The sequence below is a fragment of the Lepidochelys kempii genome, chromosome 27 (genome assembly GCF_965140285.1).
Source record: "Lepidochelys kempii isolate rLepKem1 chromosome 27, rLepKem1.hap1, whole genome shotgun sequence".
NCBI classification, from domain to species: domain Eukaryota; kingdom Metazoa; phylum Chordata; order Testudines; family Cheloniidae; genus Lepidochelys; species Lepidochelys kempii.
Window position 1 is genome coordinate 9,413,407 of NC_136406.1, and position 14,332 is coordinate 9,427,738.

General features: G+C 43.0%; 1 protein-coding gene across 12 annotated transcripts in view; it reads left to right on the forward strand.

Annotated features, from left to right (window-relative positions):
- Nucleotides 1-14,332, forward strand: part of TANC2 (tetratricopeptide repeat, ankyrin repeat and coiled-coil containing 2) — a 713,129-nt gene that overhangs the window by 604,452 nt on the left and 94,345 nt on the right. For all 12 annotated transcript variants that reach the window (XM_073325985.2, XM_073325984.2, XM_078850726.1 and 9 more), the window contains one exon: nt 1,964-2,097. In XM_073325985.2, the coding sequence (XP_073182086.2) occupies nt 1,964-2,097 (134 nt within the window). The remainder of the gene's footprint in view (nt 1-1,963; nt 2,098-14,332) is intronic.

The window sequence follows — 14,332 nt, forward strand, 5'->3', positions numbered from 1 at the left end:
CGCCTGCCATATTTGCTATTCTTTCTGCACATCGGGATGGTTTGTTCCTGAGCTCTCAATAAGGCTTCTTTAAAATACAGCCAGCTCTCCTGGACTCCTTTCCCCCACATATTAGCCTCCCGGGGATGCTGTCCATCAGTTCCCTGAGGGAGTCAAAGTCTGCTTTTCTGAAATCCAGCATCCATATTCTGGTGCTCTCCTTTCCTCCTTTTGTCAGGATGCTGAACTCGACCATCTCATGGTCACTGCTGCCCAAGTTGCCACCCACTTCTGTTTCCCCTACCAATTCTTCCCTGTTTGGGAGCACGGCCCCTAGTTGGTTCCTCCAGCACTTGCACAGGAAGTTGTCCCCAACGCTCTCTAGAAACTTCCTGGATTGTCTGTGCACTGCTGTTTTGCTCTCCCAGCAGATGTATCTATCTTCATTTATACACATTCAAAAACAAACTCTGTTAATATGTTTAATAACTTAAGTATTGATCAGGTGACCCAAAAGTCCTATAAGAAGTATATTATTGGTGTTAGTGAGCTAGAAATAAGCAAAATCCCACTACAGTTTCTTCATAACTCAGACAGGCAGATAGAGCTGCTGATATGTTCACATGTGCAAAACATGAATTTGTTAATTAAACATACGAATTAAGTATTTAGACAGTGGACGCCACCCTTATTGTTTCTACCAGCAGATAAATGGATCATAGTTTAAATTATTATTTCAAGTCAAAGTCAAGGGTACATTATAGCATTCAGGAAAATTCTGTGCTAGTAGGGTCTGTGTTTGAAGAGACTGTTGCTATTAGCAAAAAGAACAGGAGGACTTGTGGCACCTTAGAGACTAACAAATTTATTTGAGCATGAGCTTTCGTGAGCTACAACTCACTTCATCTGTAGCTCACAAAAGCTTATGCTCAAATAAATTGGTTAGTCTCTAAGATGCCACAAGTCCTCCTTTTCTTTTTGCGAATACAGACTAACACGGCTGCTACTCTGAAACCTGTTGCTATTAGAATACTCTTAAAGTACAATTTTTTTAATCAAAAAAATTTGAAATCAATAACTTCTGGTTGCAAAATAATGTAGTTTGAAAGAGTTAACAGTAAAAACATGCCATATATCTTGACATTTACAGAGGGCCTCTAGTTTGTGCCACATCACTCTACCCAGACAAGCAAATCGGATTAAATGAGATTTAGAATCAGTTATGCTTTAGAGATGATTCCAATATCAAAGAATATCATAGTTGGAAGGGACCTCAGGAGGTCATCTAGTCCAACCCCCTGCTCAAAGCAGGACCAAGCCCCAGTTTTTGTCCCAGATCCCTAAATGGCCCCCTCAAAGATTGAACTCTCAACCCTGGGTTTAGCAGGCCAATGCTCAAACCACTGAGTTATCCCTCCCCCCACAAATCATTACTTTCATGCAGATCCATCCCAACATCCTAATGCTCCTCTGGGTATCATCTCGTACTTCTCTCTTTCTGGTTACTTTACTTGGTTGTGAATTGGGATGTTAGTTACCGGGTTAAACGGTCCCCATTTATACATGTGCTCAAGAAAGGCTCAGGACTAAATTAGAAGAAGCATTTAGATGGGAGGCCTATGGGCAGAAGTAGTAGAGCATTGCCCAACAATATATTTGACTCTATGGAGAGGGGCCACATTATCATGAGTATTAAATTCACTAAATACTGTATGTATTTAATGACTAAGATTAACATGAAGAAAATGAGTAAGATGAGGTTAATCCTTTATCTCTGCTGTCCTTCCCCTGTTAGTTCTGGCAGAAATTTGTTCAGGAGAGTTTCCCCTGAGTGCACCCCTATACTGCTCAGAGTCTTAGACTGCTTACAGAAAATATATTAACCGCTTTAATGGATTGTTAGAAAATACCTTATCGTGTGCTTTGTAATTGTCTCAGTCATGGTTGGCCTGTAGAAATCTGTTACCCTCTTTGTTTGGTACAGATGTGGATGCAAATAGAGAGCTACCCCTTACACAGCCACCTTCTGCTCACTCGTCAATCACGAGTGGAAGCTGCCCTGGAACGCCTGAAATGCGCAGACGCCAAGAAGAGGCCATGCGGAGACTTGCTGCACAGGTATTGAAAGAGTTTCTTGATGACCTTTTCTGGGAATGTGTACTGTTTAATCACTGAAGTTGTCTTTGTATACATCACACAAAAATGTGGATATTGACAGAGGACAGTGAGTATGCAAATGCTTACAAGAGAGAGTATGGGGAAGACCTTCCAGAGCAGTTTTATTACCTGAGAAAAGCTATTTCTCTTTACAATGAAATTCTCAAAACATCAAGAGTTCATCTCGTACTCTGAGGGTTAATCTTTCACAGCCACCAGACGGCATATTAAAGGCTGTAGAACAGGGTTACCATAGTAATTATTCCTCTTTCTTGAAGAATGGAGTGAATTCCAGATGAAATTGCTGAGTAAGTGTCCAGAGCTCGCTTTTGTAAGAGATAATTGCTTGGGTTGCATGACTTCTTGGACGAAGCTGTAGAATGTGAATTGTTGTGCTTTGTGGGATACTTGCACCTTTTTGGGTAACGTCCACATACATAGATCAGAACGCTTTAAAAAGTGATTTGCAAATCAGTTGCTGTATTGACTGGAAAGGATTATATATCATGTTACCATAGGCTGACATTTACATCCTGGGTTATATGGTACCTTTAAGATACAGCCCTGCTTTGCTGATGGTGTGAAAGTGGCAAAATATTGCTAAGAACTCTGGGGAGCTTTGCTGGGGAACTTTTATAAAGGGTGCATGTAGTTTGTGCTTTCCAATTCCCTGCTCCTGCGCTGGGGAGGAAAATGTCCAGCAAACTCTTAGTGCTAAATGATTGCCAGCACTTACTTTGCTTGGCTTTTGTACCAGGTATATTGTTGCCCGATATTTGTTTCACATAGCACCCAGATGGCAAGGCAAAGAGTGTGTGATGAATGTCTATATAAATAAATATTAGAACTTTCACAAGTGTTCTCCTCTTCCACATATGGCTCTTGGAAGGGAATGCAACTGCCAGCTCTGCATTGTTCAGCATACATTAGTCATTATGTTCCTTGTATGTTGTACACGTCGCACACTGTCAGAACGGCCAGTAAGAGAGTGTTATCTCTCCCTAAAATATCTCATTTATCGAAAGACTTTTTTCACTGAGTTCTCAAATAATCCTGCTGGGTAGGTATCTGACAAATGGATATATTTTTAGCTCCAATCTGCTCCTTTCCTTAAAAAGAAGATAACTTTACAAAGCCAAAGTGTGCGAGTTGGGGCTAGTCTACACTGGCAACGTTAAACCACCTCCACGAGGGGTGTAGCTACCAGCGCTGGTGCACTGTCTACACTGAAACTTGCAGTGCTCGGGGCGGGGAGGGGTTTCACACCCCTGAGCGAGAAAGTTGCAGCGCTGTAAAGTGCCAGAGTAGACAACCCCTTTGTTTCAACTAGTGTGGCACATTCCACTTCACATCCAAAGACTGTGGCTTTACTTTTGGCATTTTAGATCAATTAGGGAGAAAAGAGAAACAAGTCACGGTTTTTAGGCCAAAAAATCTGACCTGCTGTACCTTGGCTATGGCCCCATTTGGAAGGACTTTTAACACCGAATCCATCCTCCGCTGAAAATTTAACCCCCACAAAAAAAAGAAAAATGGAAAAGCTGATGTGCTATGTACCATCAGACTAACTAAAAGGCAAGGGACCTACGTGACCTCCTATTGTATCAGCTTTGCATCTGTTAGTTTGTTCAGTTGTTAATCTGACAGTAAATCTTATCTTGCCTATTGTAAACATGGACTGATTCCAAAACTAACTAACTAACTGGGTTCCAGAGCATACTGTGTCCTCTCAGAGGTGACCAGTGCTTAAGTTGATTAGTTGACCTTTACGTCTTTGGCAGCATCCATTAAAAAAAAACAAAAACAGCTGATACTTCATGGAAAACTTTGAAAAAGTCTTTTATGAAACAATTCTGGTGACATATCAAAGATTTAATTTCTTTCTTCCATTAGGCCCTAATTCAGAAAAATCCTCTTTTTGGTACATTACAATAACTTCCACAGCCGGTCGTGGAGAATGTCACAGACATCAGAGGTATGATCATCTGCAGGCCTTATCAAAAACAAGATCTCATGTTAGATAGCAGTTATTAAGAGCTGCTTATTTGGAGTAGCAGGGCAACCAGCATCAAGATATCCTGTGTGCATGTCACTATCCTGAGTAATTTTTAAAGAAATACAGAAAAGAGCTGAGACATTAAATAGCCCTAAGTACTGATATTCCAGCTCTTTGCCGGTGGCAGGTGTGAAGGACGTTGTCAGTATACAGTGTACAAAACAATAAAGAAAAATAACCTGCCCATTATGGAAGTCCATGAATAAAAGAGTAAAGAGCCTTGTTGACATAGGCTACAGAAATCAGGGGTGAAAACATGCCATCAGCATCAACTCTTCCAAATCTCTCCTTCAAATTGACTTCTCCCCTGGAGCTCATAGGTTTTGAGTTTATAATAATAGAGGCAAAAGGCCTGTGATTCCCTCCTCTGGATTTTCCAGTGTGTACTGTCTTCTCTATGGCTGTTTTCAGACTGTGAGCTCTTGGCGGCAGGAGCAGCCTTTATCTTTGGCTTTGTACCAATTTTGATCACATTGGTAGCGTTAAATTACTAATAAAAAGTATCAGAGAGAGCTCCATGTGAGCCTATCATTTATTTTAAGTTTCTTTGCCATACTATTAGGGAGAAGCTTTTCACTGTTCTCTGAGGGAGCAGTTTGAAGTCTTTCATGATTTATAGTCCCTTAGCCATCAGGGAGAAGAAATATCCTTAGAAATAAGCCAATTTAGACAACTAGCAAGCAGATCTATTTCCCATGGAAAACTACCGAAGAAAATGAGTTATTGCATTCTGAAAGCACTTCCTTCCCCTCAGCACTGCACAGAAGTTACCTGAAATTAACCCCCCCCCATAACAAAGCTGTTATCAAAAGCAAAAATTATCAGAAACAATGGGCATTGTCCTGTTCCCATTGAGCTCTGGCAAGACTCCCACTGGGGTCTCTGATTCATCAATCCCGTACTTTGATCATAAAATTGAAACTTTGGCACAGGAATAACTACCATGGAAGGAAAGGTTGCTTCTTTTTGGGGATTTCAGTGATTCCCTGAAGTAATTAAGGAAAACCGATATCTTACACCAAATGTAAAGTGTGTTAGAAATATCAAACTATCAAGGTATTTGTTTGGCTCTAAAAACCCTGAATTGCTGTGATCTTTTTTGGAATTTTTCTCTGAAACAGGCTCACTGAATCCATCTACGCCTTTGCAAGAGGAAACACTGAGATTACCACTCTGTAAGATTCACGAACAGAAATATTGAAAATGTAATGCCACTGTGTATCAGTGTTACACCCTCACTAGGAGTATTGCATTATGTTACCCTCCAAACAGCATCAGTTATAGACGTTTGTGTTTGGAAGGTGATATTGTAGTAAAGAGAGTGCTGGAAGGCTGACATCCCTTGCACAATGGTTAAGATTGGGGTGTTTGGTCTGTGGTGTTAGTAATTTTGGAAGTGGTAAGGCATCTCCCTGCCACTGAACAAGTAGAGGGTTAAATGGCTTAACTATTCATTACCTTGCTTTTTGTGGTTTACTGAAGCTTGTTATGTGTATAGCAACCTTAATTTTCCCAACAAAGATTTTTGTGAATTAATTTCCTAGTTTTCTTTAAATGTAGCATTAAATGGCTCACCTACATGGAAATCAGAACAATCCCTACTTCTCTTCCGCCTCCCCTCCCCCGGCTTCCCTAGCCTGGGAATAACAGCCAATGGCATTAGCAGTCTCAGGCCAGTGAACTTCCCATGATTCTTTGCAGAGGGGCTTTCCCGAGATGAACCATGAGAAGTTTGTCAGACCCCAAGGCCTGGCTCAGTAATGAAGCTCAGAGCACTGCTTGTCAGGGGAGATTGCCTGCCTCATTCCTCCACCCCCCCCCTCCCCGATACCCCGCAGTTTTTAAGTGTTGAGATATGGGGAGAAGAGACAGGTGAAGATTGCAGAGAAAGAGAGCAAGGGAAGCTGTATTGACAAATACAGGCATTCAAAAACCGTGGAACAGACTGCTCAGAATCATGAGACTGGCTTGGAAAAATCTTAACCTTTCAAAAAGACACATGTCTTCATCTGCCTTCTGATTTTTGAGCTTTTGGGTGGATGCTACCCACTCCCAATTTGTACACGATTGTTTCGGGCTCAGAACTCAACCTTGTATGCACGAACAAAAATGGGAGCTGCCCCAGTGGCTGCCAGGTGAAAGATTCCACTCACTTGCCCCAAGCCCCTGGAGGACAAAGGAACTCTATCCCTCTCCACCCCCTGCCCCTCTCACTGTCTTTCTCCTTTCTGGGCCTTGCTTCCCCACCCTGTCTTCTGGGTCAGTCCTGTTCCCCTTTGGGCTCCTCCATAGCGTCTTGTCTTCCACGTGTCCTCCACCTCCCCAATCCCTTTCTCTTCACGTTCTTCCTTCCATCTGTCCGCTTCCTCCTCAGTCTCCACCCTGAACACACACCCCAGTGCTGCCTTCTGACGGCGGGGAGGGCTCCCCCTTCCCTGGTAAATTATGTGGGTTTGGGTTTTTATAATACATATTTAATATGAAAATAGGTTTGTAACAAAGCGAATTTCCGAGTTATTTAAGGTTCTGCCTAGTAAGGATGAGCGTCTGCTGGCAGGTCCACAGTGTTGAGGCTACATGTAGTGGGCCAGATCTTCGGTTGGTGGAAGTTGACAGCAGTGGAGCTACAGCAGGTTACGCCAGCTGAGAAGCTAGCCCACTATATGTGAAAATCGAGGGGCACGTACCTGCTGAATCTGTCTGCTGGATGTTGCTGTATAATACCCCCCCCCCACTATCTAAGGTCTTGTCTACGTGGTGTAGCAACGCTCATTGCAGCGATGGGACTTCTAAACTGCACTGACATGCTGCACACTAATTGTTCCATAGTGTGATTTGACTAGTGTGTTTCAAACGTTTAATGTGCACTAGGGAACTTTTAGTGCACACCTACAGGGTCTACGTGGACCAATTAATGCACAACATATGGATGCGCTTTAGCAATCACACCTATGTAGTGTGCAATGTCGCGCTGTATAGTTGAGCCCTAGGTGTCACACTACAGTTACAGCATGGGAGATAGGGGTTGTGAACTCATGGAAAAAGAGTAGAGAGGAAGGGCAGAAAGGCCTGGAGTCCATTATAAAAATAAAATCTAAGATCCCATAAAAAGCACACTAATATGACTTATGTTTAGCATGAATTTCTTTATGAAGTTCCAGTTTTAACAGTTAGATGAAATAGTGACCATAACATCTACTTTTTAGGGCATGAAGACATCTGTCTAACACCCTCATGTTGTGGTCTAACCAGCCCTAAATCCTGTCTATGTTTGGAGTCCAGGTTTATAATCCTTTGTCTGCACCATCTATTGGTCTTAGACAGATTTTTTTCTTTTTTTCCCCCTTGCTTTGTGTGTGTACTTCTTTCTCCATTGAAACACTTTTCTACCTAACTTCCTCTAGCCAGGAGGGGCCTCCACCAACAATCACCCAAAAACCAAACCATCACACTAATATATAGCTGTTTTCCAAAATTCAGTGAGAAGTTGCAGTGTTGCTTTCCTAGCACCAGGTGGTGCTGTGTAAAGGTATAAATAGGATTTGCATGCCTGCAGTGGTTTTCAACATGTGGTCTGCAGACCCCTGGGGCTCCCCCAGACTATGTCTAAGCGGCTAGAGAAAGGTGACTATGAAAATAAAGTTTCAGATCCCAGAAAAGGCATTCTGTTTTTCTGATCAATCAGAAGTACGTGAATACCCCACGTACAGGTCAAAACCCGTAAGGGTTGTTGTTACCATAGAAGTCCGCAGTTTAGCGCCCTCGGGGCGGCTCTACCAATTTTGCCGCCCCAAGCAGTCACCACCGAATTGCTGCTGCCACAATAGTAGCAGAGCTGCTGCCAAATGGCCGCCGCGCCCGGAAGAGCCGCGGAGCTGCCACCCAAAAGCCACTGCGGCGGGAAGAGCCGTGGAGCTGCCGCCAAATTGCCGCCGTGGTACACGGACTGCCGCCCATTCTGAATGCCGCTCCAAGCACCTGCTTGCAAAGCTGGTGCCTGGAGCCAGCCCGGAGCACCCTTTCTCACGTTGCGTCAAATGCAGTGCCGAGCACATGCAACATTTATAGTTGAATTCTGTTCAGTCAGTTTTCTGTGTAAGACTTCTATGGGAGGGGTCCGCAGAGCACAGGTTGAATTTCCAAAGGAGACTGCACCTCCATTCGAAAAGGAAAAAAAGGTTGAAAATCACTGCCCCATAGTGATCATAGAATCATAGAATATCAGGGTTGGAAGGGACCCCTGGAGGTCATCTAGTCCAACCCCCTGCTCGAAGCAGGACCAATTCCCAGCCAAATCATCCCAGCCAGGGCTTTGTCAAGCCTGACCTTAAAAACCTCTAAGGAAGGAGATTCTACCACCTCCCTAGGTAACGCATTCCAGTGTTTCACCACCCTCTTAGTGAAAAAGTTTTTCCTAATATCCAATCTAAACCTCCCCCACTGCAACTTGAGACCATTACTCCTCGTTCTGTCATCTGCTACCATTGAGAACAGTCTAGAGCCATCCTCTTTGGAACCCGCTTTCAGGTAGTTGAAAGCAGCTATCAAATCCCCCCTCATTCTTCTCTTCTGCAGGCTAAACAATCCCAGCTCCCTCAGCCTCTCCTCATAAGTCATGTGTTCTAGACCCCTAATCATTTTTGTTGCCCTTCGCTGGACTCTCTCCAATTTATCCACATCCTTCTTGAAGTGTGGGGCCCAAAACTGGACACAGTACTCCAGATGAGGCCTCACCAATGTCGAATAGAGGGGAACGATCACGTCCCTCGATCTGCTCGCTATGCCCCTACTTATATATCCCAAAATGCCATTGGCCTTCTTGGCAACAAGGGCACACTGCTGACTCATATCCAGCTTCTCGTCCACTGTCACCCCTAGGTCCTTTTCCGCAGAACTGCTGCCTAGCCATTCGGTCCCTAGTCTGTAGCGGTGCATTGGATTCTTCCATCCTAAGTGCAGGACCCTGCACTTATCCTTAGTGAACCTCATCAGATTTCTTTTGGCCCAATCCTCCAATTTGTCTAAGTCCTTCTGTATCCTATCCCTCCCCTCCAGCGTATCTACCACTCCTCCCAGTTTAGTATCATCCGCAAATTTGCTGAGAGTGCAATCCACATCATCCTCCAGATCATTTATGAAGATATTGAACAAAACCGGCCCCAGGACCGACCCTTGGGGCACTCCACTTGATACCGGCTGCCAACTAGACATGGAGCCATTGATCACTACCCGTTGAGCCCGACAATCTAGCCAGCTTTCTACCCACCTTATAGTGCATTCATCCAGCCCATACTTCCTTAACTTGCTGACAAGAATACTGTGGGAGCCAAAAGCTTTGCTAAAGTCAAGAAACAATACATCCACTGCTTTCCCTTCATCCACAGAACCAGTAATCTCATCATAAAAGGCAATTAAATTAGTCAGGCATGACCTTCCCTTGGTGAATCCATGCTGGCTGTTCCTGATCACTTTCCTCTCATGCAAGTGCTTCAGGATTGATTCTTTGAGGACCTGCTCCATGATTTTTCCAGGGACTGAGGTGAGGCTGACTGGCCTGTAGTTCCCAGGATCCTCCTTCTTCCCTTTTTTAAAGATTGGCACTACAATAGCCTTTTTCCAGTCATCCGGGACTTCCCCGGTTCGCCACGAGTTTTCAAAGATAATGGCCAATGGCTCTGCAATCACTGCCGCCAATTCCTTCAGCACTCTCGGATGCAACTCGTCTGGCCCCATGGACTTGTGCACGTCCAGCTTTTCTAAATAGTCCCTAACCACCTCTATCTCCACAGAGGGCTGGCCACCTCTTCCCCATTTTGTGATGCCCAGCGCAGCAGTCTGGGAGCTGATCTTGTTAGTGAAGACAGAGGCAAAAAAAGCATTGAGTACATTAGCTTTTTCCACATCCTCTGTCACTAGGTTGCCTCCCTCATTCAGTAAGGGGCCCACACTTTCCTTGGCTTTCTTCTTGTTGCCAACATACCTGAAGAAACTCTTCTTGTTACTCTTGACATCTCTCGCTAGCTGCAGCTCCAGGTGCGATTTGGCCCTCCTGATTTCATTCCTACATGCCTGAGCAATATTTTTATACTCTTCCCTGATCATATATCCAACCTTCCACTTCTTGTAAGCTTCTTTTTTATGTTTAAGATCCGCTAGGATTTCACCGTTAAGCCAAGCTGGTCGCATGCCATATTTACTATTCTTTCGACACATCGGGATGGTTTGTCCCTGTAACCTCAACAGGGATTCCTTGAAATACAGCCAGCTGTTACCGTAGTTTTTGAAAGTTGATCCCCTAGCTCAGGAAAATGAAACCAATCATGTCCCCCTTGCAAAGGCCAACCCATCTTATTTATACATCTTCTGCCCCCCCACATGCTAGCCCTTCACATCGTCCCAAGGGGGCACCATACATAACTGTAGCTCAGTAGCTCCGTTCCCCATAGTGTTAATACACTTGACCCACAGCATTGCTGCTGACTTGGGAGGTCCTTCCCCACGCTCTCCTAGCCAAAAGAAAGAATCATTTATGATTGCTGGGGCACCCTGAAAAGAATGGGAATACTCTCCTCTGATGGAGAGGTAGAAGAAGAAATAAAATCCACTGCAGCTGAGACCTGATGCCTTGTAACACTAATGTGTTTCAGCAGGCGTGTACTAACATCCTCAGCTACGTAGAAATAATGAAAGAACCTTCCCTATAAACAGGGTCCCCACATATATACACAGTCACGAAATAATAAAATACAGTGATGCTGATTTCCATTTCCATTATTAAAACTAAAATATTACTTGGCGAATGGCCTTTTGGCAGGTAAATGGATTATGCTGTATTTACTTCCAAACCATTTTGTGTGATTGAAAAAGAGATAAATCCTGTTAGATACAAAAATTTGATTAAAACACAAGTTGGTAGCCTTGTACTAAAAGCAGGGATGCACTGTAGGGATTTGAACATTTTTCTAAGTGTGTCAGAGGTGACAGGCCCTCAATATTGAGATACTTTGGCTGTATAAGAAGACCTAAGACAGAACAGACTCCTCATGTCAATGATGGCACGTTACAAAATTGAACAGACAAATCATGTCTATAGGCATGATGTCAAAGGAATGCTGTCTTGAGTGGAAGATGTTACATGTCACATGAAGTGCCTGAGAACTGCTTAAAATGGCCCATCCTATTAAATAAAATATCTTTCAAAAGTGACATTTCCTAACCCTTCCTTTCTCCCCTTCGTACTCCTTCTCCTTTGAGGTTCATTCTGTCTAGCCTTTCTTTCTTCTTTTTCTCTTACTGGCCATTATTTACTGCCACTCCTAACTCCCCATCCTCCTTTTTCATTTGTCTTCACCTCCCATGTGCTACATAATCTTCCCTTACATACATCACTGATCTCATTTTTCCTGCTCCGTATTCACCTTCCAAACCTTTCTCTCCTTACTGCTGCATTCCTCTCCTTCCTCTCTCAGCTTTGTTCCTTTACTGAGGTTGCTCCATATTCTTGGAAATATCTTCCTGTTTTTATCTACCAACCACTGTCTCTTTCCTTCTTCAGATGCCTCCTTAAATCCCACCTATACCAGGAAATCTTCCTTCCTCCCTCTAATCTTCTGTAATCCCGCCACCATTTTTAATCTGAACCAAAACCCAATTCAAGTCAAGTAAAATTTATTTATTGTACTGTGCTGTACAGGTCAGATCAAATCAGTGGCTTGACCTTGAAGGTATAGTGCATATAACACACATACACAGAGTGTGGAAAACCCATTCTTCGCTGGGAGAAATGCAGATCTGTGTGTTTTCTCTAACGATCAGGATTGAATGTTCCTGCTGATCCCCACATCCAGAAAAGGGTGACTGAAGAGGGAACAGAATGGAGTGGTGAAGGAGAGAAAGAGTGAGTGGTGACGGTTGTTTGAGGCTGAATGGAAAAAGTGACTGGTAAAGGTTGGGCCACAATGGAGAGAGAGGTTGCGGAGGGGGAGGGAGGGAAGCAGAGAGATTGGAGAGGCAAGAATAGAAAAAATGAGCAAAGGAAGATCTCAGTTTTTGTGACACTTACTAGCCAAGAGCAATGTGACTAGTCTGGGTAAGATTTAATGTCAGTATCATAGTAGGAGCCCCAAAACACGCACTCTTGGTAGCCAGGAGGGTGATGCACAAAGCATTTCTCACTAATGGAGAAATTAATTGCTCCTTCACCTCACTTCAGGAGTGGCAGCACCTTTCCTATTGGCATGTGGCTACTAGAGTCAGTATTCTAGTTTCTACTTATCGGGTATTTTTTTAAGCCCTGTAATGTGTTAAAAACAAAAAAGGCTACAAAAATTGTGATAATCATATTTCTTTGTGTCAAGATTCCTTCCGCACTCTGAACTCTAGAGTACAGATGTGGAGACCTGCATGAAAGACCCCCTAAGCTTATTTTTACCAGCTTAGGTTAAAAACTTCCCCAAGGTACAAACTTTGCCTTGTCCTTGAACAGAATGCTGCCACCACTAAGCATTTTAAACAAAGAACAGGGAAAGAGCCCACTTGGAGATGTCTTCTCCCAAAATATCCCCCCAAGCCCTACACCCCCTTTCCTGGGGAAGGCTTGATAATAATCCTCACCAATTGGTACAGGTGAACACAGACCCAAACCCTTGGATCTTAAGAACAATGAAATATCAATCAGGTTCTTAAAAGAAGAATTTTAATTAAAGAAAAGGTAAAAGAATCACCTCTGTAAAATCAGGATGGTAAATACCTCACAGGGTAATCAGATTCAAAACATAAAGAATCCCTCTAGGCAAAGCCTTAAGTTACAAAAAGACACAAAAACAGGAACATACATTCCCTCCAGCACAGCTTATTTTACCAGCCATTAAACAAAAGAAAATCTAACGGATTTTCTAGCTAGATTACTTACTAACTTAACAGGAGTTGGAAGGCTGCATTCCTGATCTGTTCCCAGCAGAAGCGTCACACAGACAGACAAACCCTTTGTGTCCCCCTCCCTCCCCCCCAGATTTGAAAGTATCTTGTCCCCTCATTGGTCATTTTGAGTCAGGTGCCAGCTAGGTTACCTTAGCTTCTTAACTCTTTACAGGTGAAAGGGTATTGCCTCTGGCCAGGAGGGATTTTATAAAACTGTATACAGAAAGGTGGTTACCCTTCCCTTTATATTTATGACACTTTGTTATACAAGAAAGTTGGAGATCCAGGTGGTTCTAGGAAATTAACCTTTCCAAAATGTACTGCTCTGCATTATTTTATCTCTTTTCAAGGGGTGCGCAAGCTAAGTTGCCAAGGAATTGTTTTAGCACTATCCGAGGTAGAAGCAAAAGATCTGAGTTCATACTTCTGCTGAGAGAGAGAGAGAATTCTCTGCCTTCAGGACCCACAGCATTTTGAACTGAGTCACTTGGAAGTATTTTCTGTTTTTTCAAGTTTCAAAACAGAAACGTGTAAATTGCTTAAGAGCACTAACTCCACTGTATGCAGAAACTGTGCAGATGGTTTGCCATGGTTGATTGGTTTCATGATCCCATGCACCAGCATGGGGAATCACTTGAGGGAAAATATGCATAAAACAAGAATAAATTCCTTTGAAGCTGTCTTTAAAAAGAAAATACACAAGTGTGACCACTGATATTTGCTGTTTAATGTAAAGAATATAATGTCTTGACTCCTTAATATTTTACCTGGAATGGCTTGACTTGCACTTACAAAAGATCACATGGAAATTACTTGCTCAATCATCAGGAAAATAATGGAAATATACATTTTAAATGTAATCTTTTATTCTCAGTTCACTTCCATTGCATGCGTATTGTTTTCTTCTTTTCAGTGTAATCTATATTTAGAGAATTAGCACAATGTGTAAAAGGTGTTGGATAGAAAGCATTTGAGACTGGCTAAATTGAACTTTACCAAATACTTCAGCAAAGAACTCTCAGTGCTGCCTTCAGCTTCGGTGGTGACATTTACCAAAACCAAAAATGGGAGTAAAGTGAAAAGTCTCTTTTATTATTTATAACCTCCTTTGCACTTTTTGATGCCAAGGCTTAAAATGCAGTTAGGATGAGAAAAATGATGCCTTACAAAGTCATATCTGCTTGGTTCAGATAAAAATAAATGTTCACTCCTGACAGCATC